Raw genomic sequence first — 19190 nt, forward strand, 5'->3', positions numbered from 1 at the left:
CTAGCAAAAACACATACAAGACAGTTTGCTGATCGAATATGAACAACTAACCATCCCTGTCATCGGTCTGTGGGGGAGTTTCATAATCGTTTGGCCCAGAGTAACAAATCTTCACCCAACAACATCTGGCCAGCACTAAATGTGGCGTCCCATCACATTTAAATCCAAATCTGCCAGGCGACTGAGCAACGCAGAGACAGCGCGAGTACAGTTAGGAGGGTGTCCCGCAGCAACAGAGTCATGGCAACTCCACAAGCTCACAGTTTGAGGATATTTACGGCACTCCTTAGTTACGGTTCTGTTTTGAACTTATGTAGATGTTTCATGGTTGAGTGTCCCGTTGCCAAAGCACAATCCCTAACCCGCTGCTCTGAAAAAGAGGACAGAGAACACGGCATATTGCCTGCTGTTACATTCCTGCACCTCAAGTTCCCCAGCTCTGAGAAATAAAATCCCCATATAAACAAGAGACCTCATACTACAGCATGATAGGGCCACTATTTACAGCAGATACTTGGACATTATAGCAGGCTGGACATGCAATTACACAATCCTGTTGCAAAGCAGACAGTGCTGGAAGGCACATGAACGTTCCACAAACAGTGCAAATCGGTCTCCTATTACTTTATTCAAACAATAAAAGGTACAAATATGGACAGTAGATTTGGTGTGTTAGACTAAACCATTTTCTACCATTAAACTAATATGAAAAGTATGCATCATATGTTCCCATTAAAATCGTGATTTGGTTCTGTCCCACGTCAGAGGTCTCGACCTTTTTGACTGCATTAACCATTAACTATTGAAATCATACATATAGCTGTCCCATGTTTTGCATGCAACTGCACCGTTAAAAAACTGGGTTGTTTTAACCACTGCTTGGGTCAGGTGTGGACATCTTCCAGGAAACCCTTCAAAACTGTTGAATAAGATATTGTAAACTGTTGTCATAAATTTGTTCATTTAACTACCACGAAAAAGTGTATATCTGCACTAGTTTTCTTTAGCACATTATTATTTTCTATATGGGTGTCACACACAATAGGAAATACCTGCGATAAGAGTGGATACAAAAATAAATATTTACCTTTTCTTTCCTGACACAACTGACATAAAATGATTTAATGACCCACTCTATGACATTCTTCTACCTGTAATTTAGTCACAGAGCACATTCTATTGAAGACCGTGTCATATGCAATGCCCTGCAGATGTGTCTGGCATGACATCACAGTGGTGAGAAATAGATTTTGTAACATTTCAAGCATTCTAAAGTTAGAGTTCAGAATCAGAAAGAGCTTTATTGCCAAGTGTGCTTGGACACTCAAGGAATTTGTCTTGGTGACAGAAGCTTCCAGTGCACATACAGGTTAAAAAAAGTGACAAGGCACAGGTAACAAAACGTAAAAAAATAAATATGTTAGAGACAATACACATTTGACAAAAAGGACAATATTAGACAAAAGGACAGAATGTACAGATGTGCTATATACAAATTATACTGTGTTATATACAAATTATACAGGGGAATGTGGATAGCTGAATATTATATCAACAACATGTATAATAAATATGAGTATATAGTTGTGTATTGCACATGTTTTTATTGCACAGTAGAACATTGAACTGTTCATGAGGTAGATGGCCTGAGGGAAGAAACTTTTCCTATGTCTGGCTGTTTTGGTGCTCAGTGCTCTGTAGCGCCGACCAGCAGTTCAAAGAGAAAGTGTGCGGGGATGTGAGGGGTCCAGAGTGATTTTGCGAGTTCTTTTACCCACTCTGGATGAGTACAGTTCTTGTAGATTGGGGAGGGTTGTGCCAGTGATTCGCTCAGCAGTCCGGACTATCCGTTGTAGTCTGTGGAGGTCAGTTTTTGCAGTTGAGCCGAACCAGACAGTTATGGAAGTGCAGAGGACGGATTCAATGACATGATCTGATGTATTAATAATATAACTTTTTATATTGCCCCACCACACATCAGCAGGACCAACAACACTGATCCAACAAAACCTAACAGCTAGGCTATTAGAAGTTGGTGTGTTTGTCATGGCAGTATGAACTATTCTTAACAAAACAATTGATGCAAATCAATAGTGTATGCATGCATTCAATTATGAAATTGGAACAACGAATGCATTCAAAACATGTTCAAACCTCTGTTGTGGTATCCTGAACCAATAGATTTCCTATACACAATATAAACAGAAGTCACACTTTGTGCAAAAAAACAGATTTTTTCCCCCTTGTGAACTCTCTGGAATCTATGGTATGATTAATTGAAAAGCTGGTCGACAGCATCTGTAGCGTTTTCAAACATTCTGGAAAACCATCTGGAATTGAAATATTTTCACCCCTCTGGGTCGCGTGGCATGGCTTGACTCTGGTGGGCTACACCCCATTTGTGTAGTATTTAAAGAGGGGCTCTCTGCACAGGACTCCATTACAATCCTGCAGTCTTACAGTAATCACAGACACCCAAGAACCAAAACAAACCCGTGGAGTGTGCATCTGTAGGAGACGCTTTGACAAAATGGCTGGAACAATATTCATCAGATCATTCATTGTTCTCTGCATGCTTATTCATGAGGTGAGTGAACACAAACTATACTGATACATTCATTGTATTATATGTGATGCATATTGAGCAACTATTGCTACATGAACTGTCAGCTGTAAGTGCAGATTTTATATTAATTTGCTAACTAGGTTATTCTATCAAGTAACTGATTTTAACAGATATATAATTTACAGATACTCATTTATTGATTAATAAAACATAATTACATAGATATTAATGAAACTTAAAATTTGCATGTGCGTGTGTTTGTGCCTCAGTCAGCAGAGAGAGACAGTTAGTTGGGAGTGTGGTTAACATTCTGTCCATTACTTGTGGTTGCAGATTCAATTCCACACAACAATAAGTACAACTAATAATAACATTTTCCATAATTACATCTGATATCTAGGAAGTTTAAGGCACAGTCTGTACTCCTATGTTTATATTTGTTTTTTGGTACGCTGTTTTTAAAAGCTAAAAATCCACTGAATATTTACATTTACGTATGGCAGCCCACTTTCAATGACTTTGAACTTTCATTATTTTAGAAGTACATTGTGTGGTTGAACATCACTGCATTACTGTGCATATTGTCTCTCCCTTGTGGCCATGAGGAGAATTACATTACATTGCACAGATAATTACGCAATAACAACGAGACAGAAGCATTTTTTGAACAATTGCGAATTTTTTTATAAAACTCCTATGAAAATAAATTTGTTCAATGCAGGCAATATGTCAAGATTGCTCTCAGCCCTGTAACTGCCCAGCTGAGACCCCTTTATGCACTGTAGGCACCAGTCTGGTGCTGGACGGCTGCAGCTGCTGTAAAGTGTGTGCCCGACAGGCAGGGGAGCCATGTTCTCTCCTGGAGCCATGCGACCACCATAAGGACCTGTATTGTGATTACAGCGTGCTCAGTGATACTGAAACAGGCATCTGCATGGGTGAGTTTATCAGTCTTCTTTTGCTATTTAAAAACATTGCTTATCTGAAAATATAGACCGTTTTTGTCCACAAGAGGGAGCCTCTCACCCAAACCCACCCCATGTGAGTTGCCATATTCTCATATGCAACGATGGTTACATATGTTGCAGCTCAAGAAGGTCAGACGTGCGACCTGGGTGGTGTAATCTACCGCAGCGGTGAGACGTTCCAGCCCAACTGCAAGCATCAATGTGTGTGCATAAATGGAGAGATTGGCTGCGTACCAACCTGTGCAAACAACATACAGCTGCCCTCTCCTGACTGCCCCTACCTGCGACGTATCCAGATCCCTGGCAAGTGCTGCGAGGAATGGGTGTGTGACCAGATCCCACAAGAAGACTCCTTCCAGTCAGCAATGGCTGGTAGGTCAATTGGCAAGTCAACTTTTTTTCTTTTTAAAAAGCTTGTGCCGTGGTTTCAGAGTATAATGTTGTTTCATATGACTTTGATGTTGTTTATTTTGGCCCTGTAGGCATTTAATTTTGAAGACCAATTCATATAACCATATATCATCATTGAGACATGAATTTAACGTTTTCTTTTTCTCTTAGCATATAGAGAACTGTCGACTCAAGGAGTCCAGCCTGAGAGCGCAAGGGACAACTGCATTGTTCAGACCACTGAATGGAGTGAATGCTCCGCTACATGTGGAATGGGCATGTCCTCTCGCGTGACCAATGACAACGAGCGGTGCCAGATGGAACGGCAGAGCCGCATCTGTATGATTCGCCCCTGCCAAGCAGAACTTGAGAAGGACATCAAGGTAGGATGTGCAGAGCACTAAGAAAGGCCGGAAACACACTTTCCGTGAGTGCTTCTAACTGCGAAGTTCTCTTTTGCGTAGCATTATGAGAGAATCAAAACACAGTTCGTAGTGCAGTACGAGTACATTGCGTATGCTAATGTGAATCTTGCAGAATCAGCTGCTGCAGATTACTATACTTGGGGGAGTCATGGCCTAATGGTTAGAGAGTCGGACTCGGCGGGTAACGACTGAGGTGCCCTTGAGCAAGGCACCTTACCCCTACCTGCTCCCCTGGGCGCCGCAGTGATAGCTGCCCACTGCTCCGGGTGTACGTGTGTTCACGACTTGCTGTGCGTGTGTTCACTACTCTCTGGATGGGTTAAATTCAGAGGTCACATTTCGGGTATGGGTCACCATATCTGACTAAAAGGTCACTTGTACTTTTGTAGAGTGTATGTGCATTCAGTGTGTCTGAACCTAAACCCTTGCGTACTGAATTTTGTAGAAAGTAGGACCACAAGCTGCAATGGGTGGAGCATTTTTATGTCCCCAATGTTCCTTTTGCTCTAAACATACAAATCTTTCATTAAAGCGACAACAAGCAACTTCTGCTCACTGTCGCCCCACGTGGTTGATAAGCCTGTTTACAGTGTCGTAAAAACTGTCGCAAAGATTTCCCGCTGGCAGCCGACGGACCCGGCGGACCCAGATACGCTATGAAAACAGCGCATAGAATGTATATATATATAACGACAACATTAGCCTACTCAATGACTGAACTGTTCAACATTTACGCGGTTTACTGGTCTGAACTAAAGAATCTGCTACTTTTTACCACAACACGTTTATTGTGGTTTTTTAGTCTTCATTTACAAGCACTACACACATTCATGACGAGACACGACGGCATGCTAGCTATCAACACCGGCAACCATATATTATTTCATTTCAATTCAATTTTATTTATAAAGCGCTTTTCACATTGTGCATTGTTCCAAAGCAGCTTTACAGGAGAAAATAAGAAAAACACAGAGGTAAAACACAGCACAGTGCATGGTCTTTAGACCAAGCAAGATCATTCCAATAAATAATAAATAATTAAATGAATAAATGCAGTCTCCCGGTGAGCAAGCCAACATTGCCCTGCTATTTATCTCTATATTATCTCTCAGCTAGTGTGAACCGGTGGTGCACCAATGACACAGATTAATAACAAATACGTTCAAAAGTACAGGACAGAAACAAAAAAGGTACAAATAACACTTACAAATCCAGTAGCAGGACCGCTAGGTCTCCATCTGTTTTGCAACCTGTTGCCTCTTGCTGCTCGCGCCACTGAGTGTAAGCTCATCCGATATTGATTGGTGACTGGCCTCGTGTCCGATCACTCTCTCACTTTCTTTTCTTTGCTTCCTCCGACAAAACCCTCTTTGTTTTTTTTGGCTGGCTCTGCCATGGTGATGTTTTGGTTCGTTTCGTCTTACTGTTAGCTCTGCTGTTCGCTAACTTCTCCCAGGCTACGAGTAAAACGTGACGTATGCCGTAAAGCAGGGGATAGGCGGAGATTGTACCGGCCCGAACACTAAAGTTACAAGTGCAATTTCAGCCGATAGGAGGCTGCTTAGGTAGCAACGGCAGTAAAATTCGTCCAGTTAAAAGTTGACCTACCACTTAAATAATTTTAGAGACATTATTTTAAGGTCAAAAAGTTGCTCGTTGTCACTTTAATATTAAAAACTCACCCTTTTCTTCTTACAGAGAGGCAAGAAGTGTGTTCGGACCCCAAAGAGCCAGCGAGGGATGCGTTTCGAGCTGTCTGGGTGCCAGAGTGTACGGGTGTACAAGCCGAAGTTCTGCGGGGTGTGTACAGATGGCCGCTGCTGCACGCCTCACACCACCATCACAAGCGATGTGGAGTTCCGCTGTCCTGAGGGAGACACCTTTAGAAGGAAGATGATGTTCATTAAGACCTGCACCTGTCATCATGACTGCCCCCGTGAGAACGATATCTTCCTCGCCTCAAGCTCTCGGAGAATGATTGGGGACTATGATAATGACATGTGAGGCTTTCAGTGTAACACACCCTATTTAGTAGATGCTCACAAACACACATAGGCCTACTGGCTATGTTCGGAATAGCATACTGCCATACTATTACTTTTTTTGCAGTACATAGTAGGTATTCTGTCGACAGCATGCACGTGTGGAATTCCTAGATGAGTTGCCATAATGCCCAGTATACAATACATATTTAACCGTTTAGATTTTCAAGACTCGCTGAATTAAACATGCAACGTGATGAGGTCATGTGACAACAATGTACTACTGTTTGAAATGTTTCTTGTCGCATAAAATGTGCCGTTTCGTTTTTTAAAAATAGTAGACAGCATACGATATTTACCGCACTGCATTCAGTAGTAATATGGTAGTTTTCCATTCCAAACGTAGCGACTGACAATCTACCACATGAGGCAGCTCCCTGTTCCTCCTGGACCCTGAAATTCTCACTACCTGTTAGCATGACAAACTAGAATGTTTGATATGAAGAGGGCCTTTACTATGGCCCCACAATCCTTTTCTTCTCTTCCTTGTGATGCTCTGAAGTCATTTGGCTGTTTGACTGGTCATGCACAGACTATGGCAGACCTAAAGCACTGAAAACATTTGAGACGTTTTGGACATAAAGTTCATGTATATGAGGTCACTTCAAAAACTACGCGAACAGATTGAAATAACAGTAATGTAATCATACAATTTATATGTATTTTTCTGTATGCTTAATTTGTAAATTGTCATAGGGTCATCTTTATTTAGGATTTTTATTTGATTTTATAATGAGGAATCATGTTTTATAATTGCCCTTAATAACTCACTCTGATTTCAGAGGTCACTTTTAATGTCAATGTTTATCTAATTGAACTCAATCTTTCAAGTATAAAATGAGTCCCGAAGTTTTTTGGGAAGAAAATAATTCACTACAAATGAGGCTCAGATAATAAGATACTGTCAATTATATTGTTTACTGTTTATTTAATAAAAAAACGAGTGGAAAGGAATTCCACAAAGACAAATACACCTTGTGTAAATACTGTAAGACCGTGTACAGTTTGTACTAATTTATGTAACTGTTGTTTAACTCTTAAATGTAGTTTTGTATTTGTACTGTACTACACTGTATTATCATTGTAACGCCCTGGCAATAATACCAGTGAGTTGTTTTCTGATGCACTTTTTTTGTTTTTCCAATAAAGAAATTATATTTTTATATATACACTCACCTAAAGGATTATTAGGAACACCTGTTCAATTTCTCATTAATGCAATTATCTAATCAACCAATCACATGGCAGTTGCTTCAATGCATTTAGGGGTGTGGTCCTGGTCAAGACAATCTCCTGAACTCCAAACTGAATGTCAGAATGGGAAAGAAAGGTGATTTAAGCAATTTTGAGCGTGGCATGGTTGTTGGTGCCAGACGGGCCGGTCTGAGTATTTCACAATCTGCTCAGTTACTGGGATTTTCACGCACAACCATTTCTAGGGTTTACAAAGAATGGTGTGAAAAGGGAAAAACATCCAGTATGCGGCAGTCCTGTGGGCGAAAATGCCTTGTTGATGCTAGAGGTCAGAGGAGAATGGGCCGACTGATTCAAGCTGATAGAAGAGCAACTTTGACTGAAATAACCACTCGTTACAACCGAGGTATGCAGCAAAGCATTTGTGAAGCCACAACACGCACAACCTTGAGGCAGATGGGCTACAACAGCAGAAGACCCCACCGGGTACCACTCATCTCCACTACAAATAGGAAAAAGAGGCTACAATTTGCACGAGCTCACCAAAATTGGACAGTTGAAGACTGGAAAAATGTTGCCTGGTCTGATGAGTCTCGATTTCTGTTGAGACATTCAAATGGTAGAGTCAGAATTTGGCGTAAACAGAATGAGAACATGGATCCATCATGCCTTGTTACCACTGTGCAGGCTGGTGGTGGTGGTGTAATGGTGTGGGGGATGTTTTCTTGGCACACTTTAGGCCCCTTAGTGCCAATTGGGCATCGTTTAAATGCCACGGCCTACCTGAGCATTGTTTCTGACCATGTCCATCCCTTTATGACCACCATGTACCCATCCTCTAATGGCTACTTCCAGCAGGAAAATGCACCATGTCACAAAGCTCGAATCATTTCAAATTGGTTTCTTGAACATGACAATGAGTTCACTGTACTAGAATGGCCCCCACAGTCACCAGATCTCAACCCGATAGAACATCTTTGGGATGTGGTGGAACGGGAGCTTCGTGCCCTGGATGTGCATCCCACAAATCTCCATCAACTGCAAGATGCTATCCTATCAATATGGGCCAACATTTCTAAAGAATGCTTTCAGCACCTTGTTGAATCAATGCCACGTAGAATTAAGGCAGTTCTGAAGGCGAAAGGGGGTCAAACACCGTATTAGTATGGTGTTCCTAATAATCCTTTAGGTGAGTGTATATTCTGTGGATCACTGATTTTTGAAGTCATTAAAAAATACTTGTTTTATTGAGAATTGAACTTAGATCTTGTATATACTATAACAAGTGGCAGCATGTTTGTAGTAATAATAAAGAAATTTATTGTTGAAATTGATGTTCTTATGAGAACTGTTATTCTGTATGATGCTACAATCTCTTGCTTGTCTTTGTATTTTACATGAATTTTTATTGGAAAATGTAGCAAAGTTCAAGCTTAAAATATTTTTTGCTTATTTTAAATTAATAATTTTATTTTACATAAATTAAAAGTCCCAATTCATAGTAATAATAGAGGCTATAGAGCTTGTTAATCGACGTCACGCCACGTTGAATGTCAATAGTATCCAGCTGCAGAACCGCAGCTCCTCCAGCAGTTTCTGAACCGCAGCCACAGAACAGAGGGTCGGAGCTTGGGATTTGCTTTTGTAATACGCAAACCTTCATCTTCACCTAAGGCCACTTTTCAGTTCGTACATGTATAAGTTATAGTAATACATTACGGGACAGTACAAAAAGTTTTATAAAACATCTTGTGTAATAGGCTTTATGCCAAACGTCACGCTGAAAAAAAAACAGGTCTCATTGCATCCGGTTCTCTATCATCATCTCGTTTCGAGCCATTGCCTCGCCCTGCCTAAGAAGCTTTTCAGGCTTAAGATTGCCTCTACACAGGGCGCCGAAGAACAGTGCGACTCGGATGCTGAGGCGGTCGATTGCGGGACAGCTCTGGTGGCCTCCCAGAGTCTGCCGTCTCTCAGTTGGGCCGACCAGGCCGATGAGTGCTTACTCACATCGCATGGTGAGCCTGCCGGCTCGGGTGAAGATGAAGATCCCTCTTTGCTCGATGGCTCGGAGGACGAGGACACCACCCCGTCCGTCCAGGCTACTCCGGTTAGCGGCGCGGCTGCACAACCACACGCGATCCTCCTCCTCGGCTCGGCATCGATTGGCCGGCGCTCCAGAATTCCACCGATCAGGAGAGGGACATCTACGACGGCAAACTCCTCGGCCCCCCGGCCGGTTCGCGGAAACAGCTCTTGCCGATTGTCCCCGCGTGCGCTAAGCACATGCGCCATTTTTGGAACGACCTGAAGCATGGCTTAACGGGTCTGGAGGTTAAGAATATGGCATCGCTCGGTATAGGTGACCCTCCCGCTATCGAGCTGTCCATCGCTAGACACCTCAGCCCCTCTCAGGGAGGTCTTCTGGCTCCCCCCAAGCCAGCACTCCCGAACAAGATGGACCGTTTTACGGCTTCGGTTTTTCAGACCTCGTACAAAGCGTCTGCTCTGTCGGTGCGAGCGCTAAATGTTTCCTCCCTCCTCTCAGCCTACCAGGCTGAGTTATTGGAGGACATGGGTAAGCACCTGGATAAAGGTTCCCCATCGCCTACTCTCTGGAAAGAGATCGTCACTGTTAATGACCTGGTTCTGCGCAATGCCCGTATGGCCGTCTAGGCCAGCGGACGTTCTATGGCTCTTTCAGTTACGGGGGAACGCGCTAAATCTCTCTGGTCTGCCCGACAGTGAGAAAAGGCGCATTGCAGGAGCCCCGGTGGAGCCTGGCCAGGCTCTCTTCGGTCCGGCGGTTGCCCTTATGCAGCAGCGCTGCGATGATAAGAAGAAGGAGGATGAGGCGTTTAAGCTGTGCTTGCCTAGGAAGACTGCTCCACGCCAGGTTCCCTCTCGTCCCCCTCAGACCGGCCATTTGATAATGCGGCCAAACACAAGTCCCGCAACAGGCAACCCAGCCTGCAGCCTAGCCAGCAGACTAACCAGCCACCTAAGACCTGGGATGAGTCATCTTATGCTGCAGCCGCAGCAAAGAAGCCCCCTAACCCCACCACTTCGTGTTTTGCATGCACTCTCTGTTCATCCCTCGTGCAAAAAAATTTATTTAGATGGAAATAGAGTTTTTCTTAGGCCTAACCTGGCCTTTATGCCTAAATGCTTTCCAGCAGTGACGTGTGAGGTGATAGAGTTGTCCGCTTTTCACTCACCTCATTTTTCCTCTGCAGAGGATGAGAGGTTACATGCTTTGTGTCCTGTGCGTGCCCTGTGGGTTTATATGGGCAGGACTAAGACCTTTAGAAAGAGCGATCAACTCTTCATTTCCTGGGCTCCCCCTCACACAGGGAATCCCATTTCCAAACAACGCCTCTCTCATTGGCTTGTGGAAGCAATATCTATGGCTTATGAATCCATGGGAGTGCAGCTCCCAGGGGGCCTCAGAGCTCACTCTACCAGAGGCATGGCTGCTTCATGGGCTCTGTTTAGGGGAGTTTCGCTACAGGACATCTGTGCCGCAGCTAGTTGGACTTCTCATTCGTTTGTCAGATACTACCGGCTGGATGCTACCAGGACCCGGTAGCTCATTCTGTATTAGGGGTGGGTTCATCATAACCTTCTTTAACCCCGGTTATAGCTTGGTGGGTCAGGCTAAGTGCTCTTACGTCACCAGCATCTCACTTGTTACACATACGCTTTCGCTTGGCATCTCACATTTTTCCTATGTGCATTGCCAGCATCACTTATGTGTGCATGCTATCGCATATATCACCTGTAAAGCTGTTATCTAGCTCCCTCTCTATATATCTGGGTTGCTTTTTTGTGACGTGTTTGGCACCGCCCACACGGGTGACCGTCTTCTGGCTTGCGGACCTTTGTTGAGTGCATTGGGAAACCGGGGAGCTGTCCAGTTCTCCCATAGGTGGATCTCGAAACGAGATGATGATGATAGAGAACAATAGGTTACTATCGTAACCCCGGATCTCTGAAACATTGAGTGGAGAGATCCACCAAGTTTGCCCCGCTTGCTGCACGAGAAGCGAATATGCTCACTGAGGAAAGGTAGCACGTGCAGTAGCTTTTATGCATTAGGTGAGGGGGCGGGTCCTCACCTGGCATAGGGCTCGCACTCCTGTCTGTCTAGCCAGACTTGGTGCAATTGGATGCTTCTACAGAGGTCAGGTACGGATGCCCTTCCCATAGGTGGATCTCTCCAATCGATGTTTCAGAGAACCGGGGTTACGATAGTAACCTATTGTTTTAAGTCTTTTGTATGCGCTTCTTTACATAAGCCGTTTTACTCAAAATGCCTTTAAATGAGCTACCAAAGATGATCAAAATCGATGTCCATCACATAAACAGATTGATAAATAAAAGTTTTTCTTCTTCTCACAGAAATTTGAATAGAACAGAATAAAACGCATAAAAAAATGGAAACAGCTAGCTAGATTAGCTGATTACATAAAAATCCATAGATATCGCTCATAGTTACTGCTGTTAACACTTTTTCGCATCAAGCAGATGAGACCTGGGGCATCTTCAAGCTCAAACCGGTGCGCATCGTTTTGCTACGGTTTCCGGGTTGAACGACGTGTTTCCTGGAAACAGCTTGCAACGGGGTTTGAGATAAGTTCCCTTTCGAGAGAGGTCTCTCAACATTGCGTGAAGCACTATGGGGACTCCCCCTTCTCTAAACCTTATTGAAACCTTATTGAATAACGCCAATGGAAATGAAAATGTAACTGGCCAATGTGGTCCAAGACGGCGCTTAGGGACGTGGTCGCCACCCCTATATATTACACCGTCTGGACCACATAACCTCAGAATCTTTCTCCTTTACTTACCTTCGCGTGCTGTTGAGGATACACCCAGGAGAAGAGGAAGAACTAGGATCCTTCTACTCGTGTGTTCCGGCCTTGGAAAATTTGTTAGGCAGCATCCCGCCGCCCCCAGCGAGCCGCTGTCGGGATTGCAGCCCCTCCCCCCGGGGAAATGGAGTGCCGGACCGCCATCAGCGCCGGTCTTCTTCGCCGATTAGAGTCCTGTTTGGCGCGTCAGGGATGAGGTCATGGCGCTGGCAGCTTCCGACAGGGACCTGTCTGAGTCCGAGAGGCCCCCACGCATTTCACGTAGAGCTCTTCTGTGTCCTCACCTAGGCTATGCGAGACGTCGGCCCCAAGGGTCTCCCCCGAGGAGTCGGCGAGGAGTAAGCTGGCCACCAGGTTTTTGCAGCCGCCATGGCGCACTAAAGAAATGCGCGCCCTTTTCTCGATATTCACAAGGAGGTCATGACGCGCCTCAGGATCGGCCATCTTCGCCTTGAGTACCTGCCATAGTGGGTAGGGCGGAAGTCCGCGGCTATGCGCGCATTCCTCCCATCGAGCAGGCGATCGCAGCGCACCTGTGCCCGTCCTCGTCTTCTCTGTAGTCCGAGGCTGGGGTGACTGCCCACATAGCTGAGAAGGCGTATTCTGCCTCTGGAGAGGCTGCCTCAGCTCTACACTAATTCAGCAGTTCTCACACAAGGTTTTGCCTTGTGTATATGCTGTATAATTCAGCCATTTCTCACACAACGAGCAGACCCTCCCTTAGGTTTTGCCTTGTATATATGCTGTGTAATTCAGCCGTTTTCTCACACAATGAGCGAACCCTCCCTTAGGTTTTGCCTTGTATACAGTATATGCTGTGTAATTCAGCCGCTTTCTCACACAATGAGCGAACCCTCCCTTAGGTTTTGCCTTGTATATATGCTGTGTAATTCAGCCGTTTTTCACACAAGGAGCAGACCCTCCCTTAGGTTTTGCTTTGCTTATATATGCCGTGTAGTTCAGACGATTCTCGCACAATGAGCCACTTCTCGTACACAAGCAGACCCGTGCTTAATTTTCACACATGAGTGGGCCCCTATTGTAATAGCGGCATGCCGTGTCAGCACATGTTGTGATTATTCTTTCATATGGGTGCCGTTCAAAATGGCGATGAGCCTTTTCACGCATGTGCTACATGCATTTGTGAGGCGTCCCCTGTATGACGGTGGTTAGAGCCGTTCAAAATGGCGATGAGCCTTTTGACGCACGTGCTCCATGCATTTGTAGGGCTCCCCCTGTAGGACAGTGGTCAGAGTCGCTCTCTTCTTTGTGGGAGATCCGGGTTCGATTCCCTTATTATCCATTACTTCCAAAGTACACTGTAATTTGTTTTACGTGTGCGCTATATCTTATATTATACGGATGTGAAATGTCTGTAATACCTGTGTAAATCCTTTTAGCTTAAAGGGTGCAGGCCCTCCACTAAGTGGCTTGCGATACTTCCATGGAAGCAACGCTGCCCATGTGACTGTATGGGTGTGCGTGCGCGTTTTTGCACAGACCTCCAACCCGGAGCTCGTTGTTACTTATGCGCGCTGTTGTATCTCTTGTGTCCCAGCCTCATATCAGACCCCAGGAGACAGCACTGAGCGGTGTGTGACCTGAGGGTGGTGCTGGTTTTGTGCTGTTCAGCTGTACATATACAGCTTCACTACCTAGTGTTCTTTGCCTCCAGCTCCCGGCATGGCAGCATCCAGTTGTATGCTGATACATGTTAGGTTTTCAGTGATCCTGTATACTGTTTTTCAGTGATCCTGTATACTGTTTTTGCAGTATCTGCCTGACCGGGGGGCTGCTTTAGAATTTTAAAGTTTTACTTAATTAATATTGCATATAGGAATTTATAGTCTGTTATATTTGACCTGTGCTTCTCTCTCCTTTATCCTAAATGTGTGCTCTCACTGAGCGTGTGTGTGTGTGTGTGTGTGTGTGTGTGTGTGTGTGTGTGTGTGCGTACTTGTCTGTGTACGTACGTGTGTGTGTGTGTGTGTTGTGTGTGTGTGCGTGCGCATCCGTGTGTGTGTGTGTGTCTCTATGTCTATGTGTGTTAGTACGTGTGCATATTGAGTGTGTGGAGTGTTTTGTATGTGGGTATGTCTGTCTTCTGTGTTTTCAACCTTTTCTTGTTTTTGCAGGTACAACTTTAATTATTTTGCTTATAGTCAGTATGTCTCATGTACAGCTGCTTTGTAACAATGAAAATTGTAAAAGCGCTTTATAAATAAAGTTGAGTTGAGTTGAGTATATGCAGTGCTAAGCCTCCTGGATCGAGCAATATAGATCTGTGAAGCTTTAAGCTCCCCCGCATGTATGGCAGCTGGTAGAGCTGTGTTATTATGAGTTCACAACGCCCGGTCACTCGGTGCTGTTCCCTATCATACTTCTGTTTGAATGGCCGATAGATTTGCCTACTACTACGAAATGTGACTGACTACCGCGCTCTACACGCTGCCAGACAGCCCCTTATATCAGGTCCTTTTGGCGGTTCACAGATCATTATACAGGTTATTGTACCCCAACTGAGGCATATATTTGTTTTAATCCAGACAACCCCTCGTCATAAGTGTTTTCTGTGATTCATGTGACCATTCTGAATGAGAACTGATTCAGAGAGCGAATGTATTCGCGTCCCTGTTATTTTGACACGTGGCTGGATTTTGCGGCGGTGCTTCCCTATCAGCAGCCGCTCGAACCCGCATTTGCTACACAGCTGGTACCGCATGTTTGCCGTTGCTCTGTGTAATGATTGTAGGACAGCTGGATACAGAGCTAGTCACGCCGGTTTCTGCCCTTAGCGCTGCGGCTGAGAGCCGCTGGCTTGCTATGCTTCAACCGTTTCCCACATACGAGCTTACCCCTTGTATAAGGTGTCTGCCTTGTGCGAGCGGTCGCATTGTGTTACTACCGCTTGTGGACAGTTGTCTCTGTCTTCTTTGTGTGCCCGGTTTACTGCCCATATCATGTGCGCCATTATAGCACTGGTCGAGAGCCTGGCCGAGCGCCGTGATTTTGAGCTCTCTGTGCTGTCGATTGGCCCATTAGTGCAATGTGCTGAACAGCCACAAGTGCAGCGTCATGTCCTGTGGGGAGCATAAAGCATGTTTGTTCACAAGGGTGTAAACATATGATCACACTCTCCAGACTCAGTCTCGGTTCGAGCTCATCTGTGAAGGTTCACGTGGGCTACTGAGGTCTGCTCGCGACGGAGGAGATTGCGCACTGCGTTTATATTTCTCCCTGTCACGAGGCCACCTGTACGGTAGGTGCTAATAGTACTCTAGCCGAGTGCCAGCTAGCCGTTTCGGTTTATACAAATGGTTCCCCCATCTGATAAAGTTCACGCTTCTCTTAGCCGTTCCTATTGAGTCGATAGACTCGAATGAACACCCCAACTCAGAGTTGTACACTGGCATGTGTGGGTAGTGTGTGGGAACGAGGACTGGTCGCATTGTCGCGACTCGTGTTATATACACGATGGAGCATTAACCCCTCTATGAAGGTGTTTTCATGCTCTTAATTTGTGCTCTTGAGTTCGTGTATGGTACGTTATGAATGGCTACGACCCTGTGCACTGTCCCGTGTCGGACATTTTAACGTTAGCTCCTATAACTGCGGTGGCAAGAGTGCTACAGCATACCGTTTCTAATATGGATGCTGTCATGGCTATTGCTGCTTTGTATGCATGAACGTTCAGTAGGAAGCGCGATCTGGCATTCAGATCTGTGAGGGTAACAGAACGGCAGAGACCCTTCGCCCTCTGTCCTCTGTCCATTTTGCTTTGAGAGTACTGGCTCTCCCTCTGGTCGATCCAATGCATGCGATCTGTTGAAGAGGCTTCCGTGTAAATACCCCGCCTGTTTTTGCGCATATGGGATTTAAAACGCTCTCCATGCAGGAGGTTGAATGTGATAGTATGTCACACGCAGACCGCATGATTATGTGCCCATCACTCTAATGCCATTTCGTGCACAAATGGTATGCTCTCTGCATTTTGCTCGAGCCGTTGGCCTCTTCGGACGCCGTTGCTCGCCATGCACCATATATACGTTTTGAGCTTGCAGGTTTACGCAACCGCTTCACACAACATCGACTATATCGGAGCTTGCTTGTGTGACTTGCAGGCAGTGCTCTGCAGCAGCGTACTAGCTGTCTGACTATGCTGTGTGTGTCAGCTAGATCGTATAGGCGGTCAAGGGGGCAATCCTACCCCCAACTATCACTCGCACGAGCCTGTGCTTTATGACTGCATGTTCGCGGTTCAGGTTATGACTCGCGTGAGCCTGTGTCTTATACAGTATGTGGCCGTGTCCTTCACAGTCACTGTCTTTACTGCTTGGGGATGCAAACATACCAGGTTGCACCTGTTTCCGTCCTCACTATGTACACCGGTTGCCTCGGCCCTGTGTTATTTATTCTATATCGCTGGCTGCATGCCAGCACTTAATATACAGCGTTTGTTTCTACCTTGCTTGGCCCCGGCACTTGCCGTTTTTATACTTGTTATTCTGCTATGTGTATTGCTACCCTACTCAGTGTAGTGCCATAGCGTTCCTGCAAACAATGGTGGTATGGTATCCCCCAGAGTTCTGAGTGTTTTGATTGGATCCCGTAGCAGAATGTGGTATCCAATCGTCTTAGAGCCTATGTAAGGTTTGCGCTGTCAGTGGGAGTTGTCCTGTGTGCTACTTCCAAGGGTTATGTGGTGCACGTTATGTGTTAGCTCTGCTAAAGTCAAGCTGTTTTTTGCTTTTCTCACGGCGTGATTGAACACATTGCCCACTGCGTCAGCGGAAATTATGCATTTTGCCCGAACATAGAGCCGTTTCTGATGGCTCCCGCTTGCGCGGCATGCAATGGAATTCATGCTCGTGCTTGCGGCTACGTTGATTGGCTGAGGGGGTTTCCCTCACACTTGCCTTGTGATTATGTTAGGAGAGCGCTGGGTTCCGCTCTTTGCTGCTCTCACGGCGTTAATTTATACGGTTCCCCATAGGGCAATACGCAATGGTGAGAGACTTCTCTCGAAAGGGAAATTCTCCGGTTACTGTTGTAACCTCGGTTCCCTGAGAGGAGGGAATGAGACACATTTGGACCACATTGGCCAGTTACTTTTTCATTTCCACTGGCGTTATTCAATAAGGTTTCAGTAAGGTTTAGAGAAGGGGGAGTCCCCATAGAGTTTCACGCAATGTCTCATTCCCTCTTCTCAAGGAACCGAGGTTACGATAGTAACCGGAGACGTTTTCTCTCGTTTGGTGGGTGTGTCAAGAATGTCAGCCCAATCAGCAGCAACATGTATATAACCCACACGGTATTAAAGAGACAGCTAGAACAATGGGTCCAAGTAAAGTCATTTAAATGTGTCTGCTGCAGCTCGGTATACGCAACAATTGAAGATATAATTGAAGATATATATATTATGATGTATTTTGCAGTATTCAACACGTATACCGATTTCATCAGGCTCCGAAAATTATTCAAAAAGAACACAAAGAATGGCCTTCTCAGCTGCCATAATTCAACTTTTGCATCATCACAACAGGGTGTTCAACCGCACCACCGTTTCCGTTTAAAAAACGTTTTGCAACCTGATATTAGAAATAATGTTTTAAACTTATGGGCATCTGCAGCATGCATTTTCTATGTGAAAACAGACATTTTAATAAAAATATAATCCGCGATCTTGGGTAACGCCACGGATTTCCCGGACGCTAGGGACCCCCCAGTCGAGAGTTTCCAGCAACTCGTCCCTCTAGCAGTAGGCCAGCTCAAGGATCTAGCCAACACTCCAGTCGTCAACACTTCTGTCCTCACCATCACCTCCTACATCTCCTTCCTAAACTCTTCAAAGAACCTCCAAGCCAGCTCAATTAAAGGTTACATGAGTGGAGTCCAGTTCTTCCATATTCAACTCTCCATCTGCAGCCATAGCCAGCTCCCAAACTTCTATGCTCATCAAGGGCATTCAAAGAACCCAGCCCGCTCGCCCAGATGCCAGGCAACCTATAACCCTGGATATACTGACCAGATGCATTTCTTCCCTCCTTAAAGTATATCATTCCAAGCACGTCGATCGCACACTCGACACCATGTTTATCCTAGCATTCTTCGGCTTTCTAAGATGTTCGGAAATTTCTACCACATCCATCTTTAACCCGCTAATCCATCCAACGGTATCGGACCTGTCAGTACTCGATTCAGAGACGATGTCATTCTCAATTAAACAAAGCAAGACGGACCAAACCAGGAGAGGACATTTCATCTACATATTCAACCTCCAGTCACCAATTCAACCTTATCAGACCCTCCTAGCCTACCTTCACTTCAGGAAATCCCAAACCAAAACCACATTGGATCCTCTCTTCGTCGATGAATCCAACCACCCAGCTACATGCTTCTGGTTCCAAAAGCACCTCAAAGCCGTCCTGCTCCTGTCCGGCATCCCCGCAGACCACTTTTCCGGCCACTCCTTCCGCATAGGCGCAGCAACCACAGCCGCCCAAAAAGGCCTCTCGCAGTCTCAAATTCAAGCACTAGGGCGCTGGACATCGGAAGCTTTCAAGATCTACATCAGGTCAGATCGCTCCATCATCAGGGAAGCCTATTGAACCCTCATTTCCCGAATCATCTAAAGAATCCATCCTTCACCTGCACGGGCTCGAACCTCCACCACTTCGGCCTTCATCTCCCTAGCGGGATACCTCACCACCACAGCAACTGCCTTAGCAATC

At 45.3% G+C, this 19190-nt stretch overlaps 1 protein-coding gene across 2 annotated transcripts; it reads left to right on the top strand.

Annotated features, from left to right (window-relative positions):
* The first annotated feature begins 2454 nt into the window (after positions 1-2454).
* Positions 2455-7532, top strand: ccn2b (cellular communication network factor 2b). 2 transcript variants are annotated; one of them, XM_057355616.1, is made up of 5 exons: positions 2455-2587; positions 3288-3504; positions 3655-3918; positions 4096-4307; positions 6048-7532. In XM_057355616.1, exons 1-5 carry the CDS (start codon positions 2531-2533, stop codon positions 6351-6353), a joined length of 1056 nt encoding a protein of 351 aa, XP_057211599.1. In that variant the 5' UTR covers positions 2455-2530; the 3' UTR covers positions 6354-7532. The 2 variants fall into 2 exon arrangements, with proteins under 2 accessions (XP_057211599.1, XP_057211600.1); XM_057355617.1 differs by having other exon boundaries at positions 3655-3906.
* Positions 7533-19190: the final 11658 nt, after the last annotated feature.

This window comes from Triplophysa rosa, linkage group LG16 (assembly GCF_024868665.1).
Source record: "Triplophysa rosa linkage group LG16, Trosa_1v2, whole genome shotgun sequence".
NCBI classification, from domain to species: domain Eukaryota; kingdom Metazoa; phylum Chordata; class Actinopteri; order Cypriniformes; family Nemacheilidae; genus Triplophysa; species Triplophysa rosa.

Excerpts from the sequence above, each read along its gene's own strand:
- ccn2b (XM_057355616.1), top strand. The coding sequence starts at position 2,531 with ATGGCTGGAACAATATTCATCAGATCATTCATTGTTCTCTGCATGCTT. Across the intron at positions 3,505-3,654 it reads TGAAACAGGCATCTGCATGG|CTCAAGAAGGTCAGACGTGC; the intron begins GTGAGTTTATCA and ends CATATGTTGCAG. Across the intron at positions 3,919-4,095 it reads AATGGCTGGTAGGTCAATTG|CATATAGAGAACTGTCGACT; the intron begins GCAAGTCAACTT and ends TTTTTCTCTTAG.